General features: G+C 52.8%; 1 protein-coding gene and 1 non-coding gene across 2 annotated transcripts in view; one reads left to right on the top strand and one right to left on the bottom strand.

Annotated features, from left to right (window-relative positions):
- The window catches only part of vac14 (vac14 homolog (S. cerevisiae)), a 77366-nt gene that overhangs the window by 58585 nt on the left and 1390 nt on the right, over positions 1–17391 (top strand). The window contains exons 16-19 of the mRNA XM_036544575.1: positions 5810–5984; positions 6479–6597; positions 11004–11083; positions 12515–12665. Of these exons, the coding sequence (XP_036400468.1) occupies positions 5810–5984; positions 6479–6597; positions 11004–11083; positions 12515–12665 (525 nt within the window). The remainder of the gene's footprint in view (positions 1–5809; positions 5985–6478; positions 6598–11003; positions 11084–12514; positions 12666–17391) is intronic.
- Positions 3922–3992, bottom strand: trnag-gcc. The gene has a single exon. It is a non-coding gene; the product is annotated as a tRNA-Gly (tRNA).

Raw genomic sequence — 17391 nt, 5'->3', positions numbered from 1 at the left:
TGTAGTAAACAGGTCCCCTTGTAAATAGTTTGAGCGTGAGGTCTGTTTTCCTTTGAACAGAAACAGGAGATGAGATGGGGGCTGAGGTTTGGGGGGGGAGGGGGGGTTTGGATGAGCAGAGAAACCGCAGCTTAGCTTTTGTATTCCTGAGTACTTCAGTGGGAACGATAAATTCAGTGCGCGTTTTCACCCTGTTCCTTTTGTAGGTCTGAGTGCTGAAGTTGGGGTTACGCTGTGTTTTCCCCCGTTAGTGGGGCGGTTTGCTGCCAGCTATGTTTGGAATGAGAGTGATGGCGAGACACGAGGCTGGCTGCACTCAGGGCCTCTTAAAGGGCCGGTGTCCTTACGCGCTGCTTTACGCTTGCTGGCATCGACACCTCGTGGACTACACCTCCCAGAATGCCCTTGATCCATAGTTGATCAGGTCACCAGTAGGGGTCAGTGGTCCCTTAGCATTGATTTATGAGACATATCTACATCAGTTTTATTCAGTAATGCTGTCTGAACGCTCTGATTGGCCACACACCCCTGTGTGTGTGTGTGTGTGTGTGTGTGTGTGTGTGTGTGTGTGTGTGTGGAGGCTGATATTATGCTGGATATGCAGTGTGTCAGTATGTATCAGCCTCACCCTCCCTCCCCCTCAGCCTCTGTCTGACTCCCCCCACTGTGGAGGTCAGGAGAGTAGCAGAGCAGAGAAACCAGGCCACTGCCCACAGACACATACCACTAACCTGTCTCTGCCCCTGCCTCTACTGCCCCCCTCCTGCCCTCTCTGCCCCCCTCTCCCCCACCCCCCACCCCCGCTCTGTCCCTGCTCTGTCCCCCTCTCCCCCACCCCCCACCCCCGCTCTGTCCCCGCTCTGTCCCCCTCTCCCCCACCCCCCACCCCCACTCTGTCCCCACTCTCCACACGCTGCACACACACTCTGCACACCCCGCATTACCACTGCGCTCATTACACCACAGCGCAGGCCCCGCCTCCCCGCTGCCTCTGCAGCTGCTGATTGGTCCTGTGTAAGTGTGGTTGGGTTGTGGTAGTAGCAGTGTATATATACTACTGCTGTGTGTTTTCTGTGTGTCCAGTTCCCCCCCCCCCCACCCCCACCCCCCAAGTGTGGTGCGTGCAGAGTTTCAGTGGCAAAAGTTTTCATGTTTTCATCCGTTTTCATACAGCGCACGGAGTAAACATGTTAGGATTGCTGCGTCGAGGAATCTGACACGTGTGCGAAGCTTTTGTTTTGGCTTCCGTGTTCTTGGCGCTCATCATGGAAGGTAAATGCAATTAATTTCTCTGCGGACAGACGGTGGGGGGAAGGTGGCCGCGTCTTGGAGTGCTGCTTCCTTCCTGCCTCTGGCTGGTCTCAGACACCCCGCTGCTGACACTCTCTGCACGCCGCTATATAAAGCCTGCCTCTCCTCAAGGTTACCTCTCAAGGTTTCCTCTGAAACCAGAGCTCGGCCCGCTAATGAGACTTTTAATTGGAAGTTTTACGACCAGAAGCAGAACTTTTTTCATCTTTTTTTTTCCCCTTTTTTTTTCCCCTGGGAAACCCCCTTGGGTTGTAAATCGGCGCACAGTGGAGGAACCGTTTTAGATTGCGGTGTCACGCGAGTTCAGCTCCGACGCCTCGGGACAACCACACGCTCTGAAAACCAGAGGCCTCTGACCTCTGCAGAGGGAGCTGGCAGGCTGGCAGAGGGAGGGCCTGCATGACTCAGCGTTTGCTGAGGAAACAATAAGTTGTTCAGTGTTGTTAAATCCTTGTTTAGCTGATGAGGTGCGGTGTTGGTGTGCTGTGCCGGTGAGACCTCTAAGCTGTGCGCCGGGAGGTCAAGGGTCAGGCGGAACACTGGGTCTGTGCGCTTGAGCAAAGCTCTGTACCTGTATGACTTCATTATCAAACCTGTAACCATCTCTGCTAAGCAAACAGAGGGCTTTGTAACCGAGGGCATGCAGGTTCAGATCCTGCAGTGAGGCAATGTGGCATTGCCCTTGAGCGAATTACTCAGCCTGAATTGCAGCAGCAAGTATCCAGCTTGTGTTCGCTGTAAATTTAAAATTTAAAACGTAAAATGTAAGCGGCACTGGAAAAAGGATGTCTGCTGAGCAAATGAACAATATTATTATGATGCAGAATTAATGCACATGTAAGTCCATTAGAGAAGCCCTCTGCGGCATAGAGATTTCTCAGTCTGGCCAGCGGATTTGGCCCGAGGCAGCCGGAGTGTAGATGTCTGGGTCTGTTACATTGCTGACTCTTCCTTTCCCGGTGCCAAGTCCTGATTCTGTCTGAGAAACTCCTGCTGAAAGGGGATTGGACGCTTTCTTGGCTGTCAGCAGCAGACTGGCATCAACATGGCCATCTCCACCGTCATCTCCAGGGATCACTGAATCCAGGCAGGGAGAAGAGTGTCTTTAATCCCCTTATGCATATGACACGTCCTTTTCCCCTGGGGGTCTGCTGTCTAGTATGTTTCTGTTGACTGATATTTGGATTTTATTGTGTTTCAGACTCTTGTCTCTCCTGACTAGGCGCTCTGGTCTGTCAGTGTGTTTTCTCCTTGCGGTAGGGGAAGGATCACACACTCCCATCACAGTAGCTGCAGGTGATTACTCTGGCCTGCTGCTCTTGGAAGTTGTTCCCATGGTGACAGTGTTGGAAGATGTGCTGTGCTTTCTCACTCGGGATCGGTGCAGCTGTGGGTGATTGCTCTGGCCTGCTGGCCCAGGCCCTTTTGCTTCAGGTCTCTGATGGTGTTTCTGATGGCGGGGAGACTGAGGCTGAAACGGCTTCACTGGGACTCTGGGACTTTGAGTGACAGATGGTGCCACTGGATCAAGGCTAATGGAAACCCCTGTGTGGCCTGCTGTGTGTGTGCGTGTGTGTGCGTGTGTGTGTGTGTGTGTCTGTGTGTGTGTGTGTGTGTGTGTGTGTGTGTAGGTGGGTGGGCTGATGGTAATGTGTGGCGTGCGTGTATTCTAATGCACATAGAGGTGTACATATGTGTTTGTGTATATCTGGATCGGTGCAAATGATTGCTTGTGTGTGTGTTGGTGCATGCATGCAAGCGTGTGTGTGTATTTGTGTATGTATTTGTGATGGAATCTGGATCAGCCTGTAATAGCCTCTCCGGTCGACATGGTGCAGCGTTGTCTGATAGCTCGCCCAGCGTCAGCAGACACATGTACTTACTGTAATTGGATTGGCATCGATGAAACGGTCCGCTTGGTCCTGGAAAGCTTCGGAGTGACAGTTATTTTTTCCTGTCTCTGGGCTCAGAGAGAGGCATGGAGAGCGCGAGGCATCCTGCCCCCAGCTCACGGCAGGCGGTGAACATCGTGCGCTGTTTCCGCGTCATGCGTGCGGTGTAGGAGGAAGAACACCGCGTAACAGTGAGAAACCCTAAAGGTGTCCTCAGGGGAACCGCAACTGCACTCCTCGTACTCATCTGCTCACTACTCGAAGAACAAGATGTACAGCAGTCTGGGCTGGAACATCACCCCCGCCACACACACACACACACACACACACACACACACACACACACACACACACACACACACACACACACACACACACACACACACACACACATACACATACACATACACATACACATACACATACACATACATACACACACACACACACACACACACACACACTCCTGCTCGATTTCTCTGCCTTCCTGTCTCTTTCTGTCAGATAGCTGTCTCTCTTCTGGTGAAGCACCTGTATGAGGCATCCCTCATACCTTTCTTCTCTCTCTCTTTCTCTCCAGACTCTTACAATTGTATTAAGGTTGGTGAATGAATTTTTTATCTGCTGTTCTACAAAGTTAGGGTTAAAAAAGGAAAATCGACAAAGGGTTTCTCAGGAAGACGGTGTATCGGGTAAAAGAAAGGGGAGAAAAGTACTGTGCATTGGCCGGGAATCGAACCCGGGCCTCCCGCGTGGCAGGCGAGAATTCTACCACTGAACCACCAATGCTTGGCTGAGTTGCTGTGGAGTTATTCTGCCTGAGGAAGGTGGGGCTGCAGAGCACAGATTCCACAGCAGCCGCATGCTAAACTGCCTTCAGTTAGTGGGGATTACTGCTGCAGACAGCACTGCGCTCTCTTTCTCTCTGTCTTTTTTTCTCTCTTCCCCTCTCTCGTTCTCGCTTTTTTACTTTCTCTCTCTCTCTCTCACTCTCTCTCTCTCTCTCTCTCTCTCTCTCACTCTCTCTCTGTCTCTCTCTCTCTCACTCTCTCTATCTCTCACTCTCTCTATCTCTCACCCTCTCTCTCTCACTCTCTCTCTCTCTCTCTCTCTCTCTCTCTCTCTCTCTCTCTCCCTGCCTCTCTCTCTCTCTCTCTCCCCCTCTCTCTGTCTCTCCGTCTCTCCGTCTCTCTCGCTCTTCCCCTCTCTCTCTCTCTCCCTCTCTTCCCCTCTCTCTCTCTCTCCCCCTCTCTCTCTCTGTCTCTCCGTCTCTCTCTCTCTCTCTCTCTCTCTCTCTCTCCCTGCCTCTCTCTCTCTCTCTCTCCCTCTCTCTCTCTCTCTCTCTCCCTCTCTCTCTGCACAGTGTTTGTGGAGGTGCAGAGTGCTGCCCTCCCTTGAATCTGTGACAGGCTCTCAGGTAGGAAGTGTGGCTCCCAGTTGGGGACACGACCCCTCAGTGAAAGATTCTCTGCAAAGCGCCACTGCCAGAGAGAGCAGGGAACCTTCTATAGCATCTGGTACTTTAAGCACAGGCATGAACTGCATTTTTTTTTTTTTTTGGAGGAGAGGAAAACAAATGAACATTTGTTATTAGACTGCCAAAGACTGGTCCTTTAGTTTCAATTAGCAGCTAAGATTTGGAGCTTACAATAATCTCCTTTGCAAACGCTGTTAACATTGTTGGTATGAGGTATTCAAGGGTAAAAAAAAAAAAAAAAAAATGTTGAGTTTGTGAATTTCATGTTTGGACAGGCAACCAGGTCAACCAAGCAAAAAAGGTTACAATATGCCAGTGTGGTTGAAGGGGTAACAGGACTGAATTGTCTCATTTTTAGACCAAATATGAACATGTTGAGGTGAAATTGGGCTGCATTATTGAGAGTGTGTTCAGTAATTGGAGGGCTTGTTCTGAATGTGTTAAGGCGTTTCTTTTAGAGATAACAAAAGTAGAAATGGTTGTAGCTACACCACATGCAGTAATATTTCATGTTAAGTTGCTCTTATTTTTTTGTTTCAAACACAAACAGGGAAAATTCCCAGCCCAGCTCTGGTGGTGTTGGGTGCCATTTCTTGGACCTGCAGAATGTTCTCACAGAATTCCAGCTGCAATGTTTCTGTTGGGCTTGTGCCTCAGGTTTTAAAATCGCTGTGTGTGTCAGTGGGCCACAGTTACAGCTTCTGGTATTCTGGTTTTGTCGTGCTGGATTTATTTTATTTTATTTTTTTTTTTTGCATTAGAAAGTCATCTTTGCGTTTTCTTTTGGAGCATCTCAGGTAATCGTAGTTTATGCTGAGTTCTAGTGCTGTGCTGTACCTGCCTGCCTGGATTTCCTCAGTGATACTGGAACTCTAGTCCTGTCCAGATTGCCAGTGTCTGTTTCTGACAGCACCGGGACTGCATTGTGTGTAGGAAGTACTTTATTTCAGCTTTGTATTAAGCTGGTCCTGGGGCTGGTTGCCTGTACCCAGGCAGATGTGTCCACCTGCTGTGTTACCTGTGTGAGGCTTCCTCAGTGACACTCCCCCCTCCCTCCCTCTTTCCCTCTCCCTGCCTCCCCCCCTCTCCCTGCCTCCCTCCCTCTCCCCCCCTCTCTCTGCCTTCTCAGGCAGCTGTGTCTGCTTCTGCATGCTGAGAACATCTTCCACTCCATGGCCGACATCCTTCTGAAGGAGGAGGATCTGAAGTTCGCCTCCACCATGGTGCAGACGCTGAACACCATCCTGCTGACCTCCGCAGAACTCTTTCAGCTGCGCAACCAGCTGAAGGACCTGCGCACACAGGTGGGGCTCGGCCAATCACATGGCAGCGTAGCAGTGGACTTGATTGTGTGGATTTATCCTTTGTGTATATGTCTGTGTGTCTGCGTCTGCGTGTGTCTGCGTCTGCGTCTGCGTGTGCGTGTGTCTGTGTCTGTGTCTGTGTCTGTGTCTGTGTGTGTGCGTCTGTGTCTGTGTCTGTGTGTGTGTCTGTGTGTGTGTCTGTGTCTGTGTCTGTGTCTGTGTCTGTGTGTCTGTGTGTCTGTGTCTGTGTCTGTGTGTGTGTCTGTGTGTGTGTGTGTGAGAGAGAGAGGGAGAGAGAGGGACAGAGAGAGAGAGAGAGAGGGACAGAGAGAGAGAGAGAGGGACAGAGAGAGAGGGACAGAGAGAGAGAGAGAGAGGGACAGAGAGAGAGAGAGAGAGGGACAGAGAGAGAGAGGGAGAGACAGGGAGAGAGAGAGTGAGAGAGAGAGTGAGAGTGTGAGAGAGACTCATCCCTTCTTTCTCTGTTTCCACAGGAGAGCTGTGCTCTGTTCTGCTGTCTGTATCGCTCCTGGTGTCACAACCCCGTCGCCACGGTTTCACTCTGCTTCCTGACCCAGAACTACCGCCACGCTTATGACCTCATCCAGAAGTTGTATCCTCCTCCTCCTCCTCCTCACTGCCCCCTCACCGTTTCTTCTTTCCAGATGTGTGGGTGAAGTGTGTGACCGTTGAAAGGGCCGATCATGTTCCTGAGTGGATGACACTCGTATAAAATAGTTTCCTGGTTCCTCTGAAGGATGAATTCGATCACGTGAACACACCCTGAGGACCGTTCCCTAGTGTAACCCGACGCCTCACCCCTGACCCCAGCTGTGACCCTTGACCTTGACACATGGGCAGCGTTAGAGCTCATAAGACGGTCACATGTTCTCCCCACGGTGTGTGTGCCGCTGCTCGGCTCTGATTCCTGCTGTAGGAAGTGCAGGCATGAGACGGTCAGTTCATTGCTTTTGCTGTTACTGGGGAAAGAAAACCAGCCGCTAATTTCACAGACAGACGGATCACCTGGCCTGTGGCTGTGAGATGTGAGGTGTGTGTGCATGTGTGTGTGTCTGTGTGCGTATCTGTGTTTGCATGTGTGTATATGTGTGTATGTGTTTGTTTGTTTGTGCTTCTTGTGCTTGAGTGTGTATCTCTGTGTCTGTGCATATGTGTATGTGTGTGTGTGTGTGTGTGTGTGTGTGTGTGTGTGTGTGTGTGTGTGTGTGTGTGTGTTTCACGTGGCTGCCCCTCTCAGGGTGTCCCGCTCCTGGCCACGTGTCCTGAGTGTGTGTGTGTCTGTGTGTCTGTGTGTGTGCAGGGATCCCCCTGTCCGGCCGCTGGGGAGGAAATTCCACAGCCTCCCGGTCCCTGTAAACACAGCAGCGTGGCCCTGGGAATCCACAGGCTCCCTGACCCCTGGGGCCCGCACCCCGCACGTGTGTGTGTGTGTGTGTGTGTGTGTGTGTGTGTGTGTGTGTGTGTGTGTGTGTGTGTGTGTGCGTGTGCGCTGCGCTTTGATCCAGCCTCTGAGACAGGAATTGTGCTACATATTGGCATACTGTTCAGTACCAGCTGGTGGGGTAGGTGGATATTGTGGTGATTAGGGTAGTATAAACTGGCATGAATATAGCAGACGCCCAAACACACACATACACACACACGCACAGCAGACAGGAAGGCTTGTGTGTGGGCTCAGGGAGAGGGAGGTTTCTCAGAGCAGCGGGAGTCTGAAGAGCAGGTTGGGGCTGAGGAGTTTTCGTGTTTCGGATTGCAGCTTTACTCCTCAGGAGAGGGTCACCCCTGCCTCCTCACGCCCCGCCCCCTTTTAAAACAGGAGGTCCTCTCTGTGGCCTCATCAGGCCATCGCCACACCTCTGTCACCATCGAGAGTGAAAATCCCCCCTGAAAATCTCACACCAGTGCCCCGGCGCTCTTCTGCTTCAAGAGCTGCTTTTGAGCAGAGCCAGAGTTACACCTCTCTCTGTCTGCGCTCTCTCTCTCTCCGTCTCTCTCTCAGGAAGAGATGTGTTAGATTGCCACAGAGCGCTTTGATCTAATCCCCTGCTCCCGTTAGATGCAGAGAAGCTGCTGTTTATCTGGGGCAGGCTGTGAACGCTGCGATGAGCTGTTTGTTTCTGTCCTGACAGGCTGTGACAGGAACGCTCCACGTTCTGACACTTAAAGCTTTATACTCACAACACGCCTCTCGCCAGAGACCACCCCCTCTGACGCTTTTTACCTCTCCTGTGAGGTATTACAGTAGGAGATGCTTATATCCAAGCCAGTCGTTTATAGCAATGGGCAGTGCAGTGGAGACGTACTTGGGACAGCGGACTCCTTAGCAGAGGGCTCAGGGTTTGGACTCTGGGACCAGAATTGTCAGAGTGTACGGCAGAGACAAGTAGCCTAAGGAAGCAGCTGCAGTGGGTGGCAGTGTCAGAGGGGCCAGTGTACGTGAGGTCACTGTCACTGTCACCGGAGGTGAAAGGGTTCACTTCAGCACCAGAGTGCGCTGTCTGTCACACTCCTCTGAAGCAGCGCTGTCACTGAAAACTCTCCGTGTACCTCTCCCTCTTCCTCTCTCCCTCTCCCTCTCCCTCTCCTCTCTCTCTCCCTCTGTCCCTCTCTCCTCCTCTTCTCTTCTCCTACTCTCTGTCCCTCCCACTCTCCTCTCTCCCTCGTTGCTCCCTCTCCCTCTCCTTCTCTCCCTCTCTCCTCCTCTCCTCCTTTTCCCGGAATGCCTGAGGAGAGACAGGCACAGGCACAGTCTGTACCCCTCTTCCCCTCTTCCCCTGTTCTGCCCGAAAGCACCATGAAGTCACCCTGTTTTCGTAAGACGTTGGGGGGGGGTGCCTGCTGGAATGTCATCACTTCGGATGTTCCGAATTCCGCACTGCGTGTGCTGTTTCCATCGTTGGGCTGCGGAGGGGGGGTGGGGGGTCCTGCTGCCTGTGGCCAGAATCGCCACAGCCTGCGACGGTAGCCTGACAGGCGGAGAGGCATCGAAACACTACAGCGGGTCACAGTATGGTAGGAGCGGTGGGCCGCATTCCACCATCCAGCAGGGCGTGTGTGTGAGTGCGAGTGTGTGTTTGATCTGCGGTCTTATGTATTATATTAAAGGGATGTAAAATAGCTACATTTTTTATTAGAACTTACAATATGTTGAATATTTAATTCACTTGGAGGAAGTACAGGGAGGAAAAAAAATGGCATTTGACACGTATGATCTCACACTTGGATATGCACACAGTCATGTATTATACATACATGGCCCTTGTGTGCTGGACCCTGGGTCCTGAATTATGCAGACTGATGATTAGAAGGGTGATGTGACACCAGTGGCTCTGATACAGCACTGCGTCAATGACCGGGAGGGAGGTGTCAGGTCTAATCACCTGGCTCTGAACAGGGGGTGCTCTTTGGTGGGGGTTTTTAGGGGTGGTTGCTGGGGGCTCTGTGAAGGAGGGGTAGGGTCTTTGTAAGAGGTGGAGAGGGATGGGGGGGGGCGGGGGGGAGCTTGTTTAGTCATACGTGGGAGGGGATTATTCCTCCAACATAAAAGAGCAGGCGTAAATAATTCACATGCAGAGAATTTGAAAGATTCATGAGTGCTGATTTTCCTTTTTTCTTTTTGCTGTTTCTCCTCCCTGCTGAGCGTGTTGTGGTGTTGTTCTCCTGCCCTGTCCGGTCCCCACGGTGAGCGGGACGGTCCCGGGGATACCCACGGTGGGCTGTCCCAGCGGCGGCGTTTTACCGCTGCCGTGTTTCTGAAAGTTTGAGTGTGTGTTTCAGTGCTGTGTGTGTGAGCATCGCAACGAGGGGTTCTTAGCCTGAACCGCATCGGGAATCCGGGTCCCCCAGGGGAAAGGGGGTTCACCCGGTCTGGAACCGCATCGGGAATGCTTTGGATAGCCTGTCCCCCAGGGAAAAGGGGGTTCACCCGGTCTGGAACCGCATCGGGAATGCTTTGGATAGCCTGTCCCCCAGGGAAAAGGGGGTTCACCCGGTCTGGAACCGCATCGGGAATGCTTTGGATAGCCTGTCCCCCAGGGAAAAGGGGGTTCACCCGGTCTGGAACCGCATCGGGAATGCTTTGGATAGCCTGTCCCCCAGGGAAAAGGGGGTTCACCCGGTCTGGTAGTAGCTGTTCTACACAAAGGGCCCACGTTTATATTTGGTTTGAGACTGTGAAACTCCCATGAGCGGTTTTTGAAAGGGGCATGGCATGGATCTGGGCTGGGCTGGGGGTGGTTGGGTGATTGGGGGAGGGCAGGGGGGGTTGGGTGATTGGAGGAGGGCAGGGGGGGTTGGGTGATTGGGGGAGGGCTGGGGGTGGTTGGGTGATTGGGGGAGGGCAGGGGGGGTTGGGTGATTGGGGGAGGGCAGGGGGTGGTTGGGTGATTGGGGGAGGGCAGGGGGGGTTGGGTGATTGGAGGAGGGCAGGGGGGGTTGGGTGATTGGGGGAGGGCTGGGGGTGGTTGGGTGATTGGGGGAGGGCAGGGGGGGTTGGGTGATTGGGGGAGGGCGGGGGGTGGTTGGGTGATTGGGGGAGGGCTGGGGGTGGTTGGGTGATTGGGGGAGGGCTGGGGGGGGTGGGTGATTGGGGGAGGGCTGGGGGGGGTGGGTGATTGGGGGAGGGCAGGGGGGGTTGGGTGATTGGGGGAGGGCTGGGGGTGGTTGGGTGATTGGGGGAGGGCTGGGGGTGGTTGGGTGATTGGGGGAGGGCTGGGGGGGGGTGGGTGATTGGGGGAGGGCTGGGGGGGGTGGGTGATTGGGGGAGGGCTGGGGGGGGTGGGTGATTGGGGGAGGGCTGGGGGGGGTGGGTGATTGGGGGAGGGCTGGGGGGGTGTGGTGGTTAAATGTGTTGGGATTTGTGGGTTTAGAGCATGATGGTTATGAGCCTCTGCTCTGCTCCTCTGCTCCTCTGCTCCTCTGCTCCCTGTCTTTCCTATCGGGAGGGGGCGGGGTCTGAGGCTTTGACAAGCGTACGTTTCCTTGACTCCGTCCCGTCAGCGGTGACCTGGAAGTGACCGTGGATTTCCTGATGGAGGTGGACAAGCTGGTGCAGCTCATCGAGAGCCCCATCTTCACATGTGAGTGTCCCCGTCTTCCGGGAAACGCCCGCTTCAGACTGAGGCCAGGGGCAGGAGGGGGCAGGAGGGGGCTGTTAGGTCCGTGAAGGAGGGCGGGGGTCAGAGTTCCACGGGATCTCACTGCGTCCGCCCGGCATGGGATCTCACGATGCCGCGGTGCAAATGGGTACTCAGCCTCCACCGCATGCTCGGCCTGTGTCACCACTGTTATCAGTGACACTGTTTGTGTGCCTGCCTGCGTTTGAGTCTGAACGAGTCTTCATGTTTTCCCTCAGTGGGTATGGATTTGCTGCTTGAAAAAGACGTGTGCATTTATTGGTGCTTGCATACTTTGTGTGTGGTCCTGCTTATGAAAGGTGTGTGTTGATTGGTGCTTGTGTGTGTGTGTGTGTGTGTGTGTGTGTGTGTTGATTGGTGCTTGTGCTTGCGCTTGTGTGTGTGTGGTCCTGCTTATGAAAGATGTGTGTTGATTGGTGCTTGTGTGTGTGTGTGTTGATTGGTGCTTGTGCTTGCGCTTGTGTGTGTGTGTGTGTGTGTGTGTGTTTGGTCGCGGTGCTGCCAGTGCTGTTTTCAGTAACTGGGGCAGAACTGATTTCTGATGGCTGGAGGGAAGTGTAGACCTACATTCAGTGGGGGAGTGGAGAGCAGAGGAGGGAGGGAGTGGGGTCTCACCCCCCCCCCCCCCCCCCCACACAGCACACTGTCCACCTCCCCGCCCGTCTGACCGCGGCCGTCAGTGAAGGAGAAGGCAAGGGCGCAGAGAGAGGCGTGAGGCACCTCCTTACATTAATCACGGGGGAAGCTACAGACCCGTCTCTGCCGCTCCTGTTCAGAGAGGAAGACCACCGCGGCGTGGGCCGAGGGAGTACACTGCTAAACAACGCCTTCGGGAGATGCGAAGATGGAGTGAAGAGGAGGGAAGAGGAGGAGGAGGAGGAGGAGGGAGAGAGGAATGCAGGAGAGGAGGAGAGAGAGGGCTGGTCTGCAGGAGCTCTGCTGCTCGGCCTCCCTCCCGGCCCAGGGAGAGTGTCTGGAGGGTCGCAGGTGTTGAGCCTCTTCCTCCGCACCGGGGGCCCCCTGGGGAGCAGGAGTCTGTGTGCTCTTTACTCTTTCCTCTCTGCCAGCCTGAGCCGCGTGAGGGCCGAGCCCCTGCTGCGCGCAGGAAACTGCCTCTCCGCTCGCCCATCCCCGCCGTGATGTCACTTCCTGCGGAGGGGCGAGTGGGGGGTTGTAAACACACCAGGTGGACAGACTCAGTGGACTGGAGCTGGCTGTGCAGTCTTGCATTGCTCAGATAAAGAGATTTAACCCTCATTCTCTCTCCCAGGCTCTGTGTGGCTCAGCCTTTTATTATGAGTACAGTCTGGTGCTGGGATGTATACATCCTGTTTTCTGAATTTGATTGGTTCTGTCTGTCACGGCTGTCCCCAGACCTGCGGCTGCAGCTGCTGGACGTGGAGAATAACCCGTACCTGATCAAGGCTCTGTACGGCCTGCTCATGCTGCTGCCCCAAAGCCAGGCCTTCCAGCTGCTGTCCCATCGGCTCCGCTGCGTTCCCAACCCTGAGCTCATGAGGACCCTGTAAGTACCTGCAGTACGCATTACCCACAATGCACTGCCCAACCCCAAGCTCATGAGGACTCCAGTGCACATTACCCACGGTGCACTGCCCAGCCCTGAGCTCATCATTTCCCATGATGTACTGCCACACCCGAGCTCACCGTTACCCGTTACAGTCGTCCCAGATTCCATGACAGTGTCAGTTCCTGTAAAGTACTTCACCCACATTGCACTGTTCCTCACCTCATGAGAGGTGAGCACCAACAACACATTGCCTGACCCCATATCCTCATTACCCACAGTGCATTTACCCAGATTGCACTCTGAGCTCAGGACTGTGTGAGGACCCACAATGCATTGCCCACCATCCATACCTATAATGCAGGGCAGGTCGTTAGTAGAAGACTCAGGGTGTTCTGTTTAGCAGCTCATTCCCCTCTGTAGCCCTGTTAGCCGCTGTAGCACGCTGCCTCAGCACACGTGGGCCAGAGCTGCCGAGGGGGATGCCGCACTCTCTCACCCTGGAAACGGTGAGAAGAGCAGACACCTGTGCAGTGTGAGGAGAACGCGCTTTCAGACAGCGCTGCAGCTCAGCACACAGCCTCCAGCCCTGTCCCCCTCTTTCTCTTCTTGTTTTAAAAAAGCCCTCTTGTATAATGTCCTTTTAGGCAGAGATGGGGTTTGCTGGACAGCTGGACTTGTGTCCAGTGAGACCCCTGACACCGACCCCGGCTTCCTGTTTTCGTCGTCATGAGATAATCTTAACGAGAATTCCGTGCTGCCCACAGTCAGGGTCAAAGGTCAGAGAACCAGGGTGGAGGAATAATACAGGGGTGAAAAGTCACAATCCGTCATGCGATGTAGCCCTCTCCCTTTACTGTGGTGGGGGTCTCTCAAATGGACAATTCAAGGCCAGACTCAGTCTCCATGTCTGCCCCCATACCAAAATATCTGTTCGTAAGATGGCGGTTAACATTAACAATGGGATACCATGAGTTTATTTAAAAGCACAGTCACTTGAAGTTGTTTTAGTCACCGTCAATAGCTGCTGGGATGATTCACACTCTGAACTCTTGACTAGAGCTCTCTTTGAACTGTGATTCAGTGCTTGAAGGAAGTTGTGAGTGAGATGTGGACTTCACTGTTATCCCTTTTCTAAACAACACCAGGATCATGCACTGAAAGCTTTTTTTTTTTCCCCCTGCCACCAAAGAAATTTCCTGTCTTTACTGCTCTGAGGTGCTTGTGGATAATTTTGAACTCTGGCAGGGCAGTGTGATAAGGGGAAGTAAATGGGTTCAAGCTTGTCTTATTACAAAACGTCTGAAGAATGCGTGAGCGTAAGTGGTGTGCACTCTGTCCTCAGAGGAGCTCTGGGGCGAGCTGTTTATCCCGGCTCGTCCCTCTGTGTTGCATGTTTGGAATAGATGATTGGTCTCAGTCGAGATGCATGGTGTCCCTGCGGGCGGAGGAGAAGCTGGAGGCAGGCTATTACTGCCAGCCAGGCTTCTGCTGAATCAGATACTCGGCTGCGCTCAAACACACACACGCTCAAACACACACACACACACACACACACACACACACACACACACACACACACTTACGCATATATACACACACATATATACACATGCGTGTTCTCACCCTCATGCACACACAATCTCCGGTTCACACACACTCTTACATTTGAATGCACACAGATACAGACTACAACTTCAGACATAAGTATCTAGACATTTTCATACTTGCAGGAGCATACACAGACCCGCACTATGACACATACGCAGACACACACACACACACAGGCACGCAGCAGACGCAGTGGGTGGTGTGAGAGGCTCTGCTTCAGGGGTCTGTATTATTCTTTATTTAAAGATTGTTTTCTCTGAGATGCCAGTGCTGTGTGCAGTGGAAGGCCGTCCCCTGGCCAGGCTCCGCATCGTGGGCCCATATGGTCCCGCAGCCGTAAATCCACTGCTCCGGTGACAGCTGTCCGTGTGACTCCGGCCCCCTCAGGGCCACATACCCCGCACCTCAATCACCCAGCACCCCCCGCGCATAAACCATCCCGGCCAGGAAACGCGGGGGCGTGGGAGGGGGTGCGTTTTTTAAAAGAGGGGCTCAGCTCTCTGACTCGAGAATCCCGCTGCTTGTTCACCGCGGGGTTTACACATGTAGAATGAGAGTACCCACAGTGCACTGCAAGTTGAGTGTCCCGGTGAGTCCTGGTATAGGTTGAGAACTTTCAGAGGGAAGGGAGATATGTGCAGGTTGTACACAGGAGGGGCAGAGGGAGAGACCCACAGGATGTACACATGTGGAGTGAATAGGGAGACCTGTAGGTCATAAATACGCAAGCCGATGAAGAGACCTGTGAGTTGTACAGATGCAGTGTGAACGGACAGACTGTTCACAGTGGACTGTTCATTTGGAGTGTGGATGCACAGACCCAAGAGAAATGTTGCCAAAAGCTTTTAAAGATTGAAGTGTGGATACTGAGGGATAGTGATGTTATAATTTGTACACAGAACGCTGTCACACATTTCCGTTATTTATTAGTAAAAATCTATAGTAAAACTGCTCAGGATGTTAGGTGAGGGACCTGTGATAAAGTCCATCTGTTCATTTTGCTGCTGAGAGAAAAATCATAAAATCATAATTGCGGCTGATTTTCCTGTTTGAGACGCGTGGAGGGTGTAATCTCTCTGAGACGGATGGCCCTCACCGCGCGTGTGTCGCGGAGATAGTGGCAGTGACTCCGGCGCTCAGGGGCAGTTTGATCTGGCTGGCTGGGTTTGAAGCCCTTCCCGGAAATACTTGACATCCTCTGTTATTATTATTATTATTACTTTCCCCTCATATCAGCGACCTTTTTAGCAGTGTGTTAGTCAGAGGAATGTTGTTATCCTAGACGCGGAGGTTTTTGGCTGAACCGGAGATGACTGGAACGGAGAATGAAGTTTGTGGTGTGTGTGTGTGTGTGTCCGTGTGTGTGTGTGTGTGTGTGTGTGTGTGTGTGTGTGTGTGTCCGTGTGTGTGTGCGCACGCATGTGCACGTGTGCACATTTGTGCCTGTGCATATCTTTCCATGTGTGTGTCTGTGTGCATTGGTGCTTGGACGTGCGTCATTGTGTGTATGCGTGTGTGTGCGTGCGTGTATGCGTTCGTGTGTGTGTGTGTGTGCGTGCGTGTGTGTGCATGTGTGCGGGGGCCAATGTGCATGGGTGCATATATGTGCGTGCCTGTGTGTATCTGTGTGCATGTCTGTGAAGAGGGGGTATTGTTTTTTCCTCAGGGGGTGGTTGTATCCAGCTTTTCCCCCCTTGATCCCACTGAGCTGCCTACACCACTATTGAGATTCCCAATTCCCTAATGCACGCTTGAGCTGCCTGGCATCCAATGATAGCTTACATTGTTGCTGATCAGGGTAGCCAGTGATACTCAGCAACACTGTATACACTATTAACAGACACTGCAGCAGTGAATCTCAGACTCTCAGGCTAAAACAAAACAACACAAAACAAAAAGCCACAAACCCCACAAAGTAAAATATGTATTTATTCTAAAATATGTTTTTATTCTGCGAGGGAAACAATGCAACATTTGAGGAGCGGTTAGTCAAGTGCTCTGGGATTGCAGAGTTGCTATTTCTTACTTTTCTCTGCTTTTTATTTATTATTTTAAATGAGATTTTCGGTGGCAGCATCCCACCCCGATTGGCTGGCTGAGTGTCCATCGCCGTGACCCAGAGCTGCTCGGCTCCGCTTCTGCACAGCCACCGTGTCGGCATGTTCCCCTTTTACTCAACCCAGTTCAGCCTGCGAGGTTTCCGTGCTTCAGCAAGTCATTGCTCTGATTACACCAAATTAGCTTCCCCAGCCTCTGATGGCGTTAGCGATGGGAGGGGACCAGTAGTAGCTAAGCTGCAGCCGTTTACTGCCAGAACCGCCAGAGCCTGGCCCTAACCATCTCTCCACCTCCGGCCCCGCGGCTGGCGGCACACCAACCCAGCCGCCCTCTGCGTTACCCATTACCATTCTGCTACAGTGCTGAGCGCAACGGGGCGCACAGTCTCTCTGAGGCTACGCGCCCCAAGCAGAACCTACAGTCTGCAAGGCACTGATTCAGCTTTTTCCTGCTGTACTTTTCACAGTCCAGGAATAATAAACAAGCTGGGGTCGAACTCGGTCCGTTCACGCAATGCAAACAACAGCTGTAACAGGGGGTAGAAGTAGCGGCTTAGATGTTTTTTTTCCGATTATACCCCGAGTTGTATTTATATTTCTTCATGATATTAGTGAGGTATGATACCTTTGATGAAGTCCACCTTTTTGTTGCTCTGTGGAAGGAAAATCTGCAGTCTTTTCAGATTGTAGCTTGAGATGTGTTAAATCGCATAAATCTCGAGTGGGACTGCTCGCTCCCGTGTGTACCTCGTACAGACATCTCTGTACAAACCCCATAGATTTACAGTTGCTTTGATTAATTTATAGGCTGCCACACGGTCGCCTTGCTTTCTGAATAGTAATTAGTGAAAGCCGGAAAGCCCTGCTTGTGCCCTGTACTCTCCAGTTTCGGATTTCACACTGATGCTCAAATGAGCCGCAGGATACACACTCGCTCCTCTCTCGTTAGCTCAGCAGTTACAGGCAGCTTGCTGATTGGCTGACCGACCTTCTGCATGTTGAATCGGGGGCAGCTAGAGACCACGCCCACTCCACTGGCATGGCAGAACGGGTGGATT

This window comes from Megalops cyprinoides, chromosome 13 (genome assembly GCF_013368585.1).
Source record: "Megalops cyprinoides isolate fMegCyp1 chromosome 13, fMegCyp1.pri, whole genome shotgun sequence".
Taxonomy (NCBI): Eukaryota; Metazoa; Chordata; class Actinopteri; order Elopiformes; family Megalopidae; genus Megalops; species Megalops cyprinoides.
Note: the sequence above shows the minus strand (reverse complement) of the source record. Positions and strands in the feature narration are given on the sequence as shown.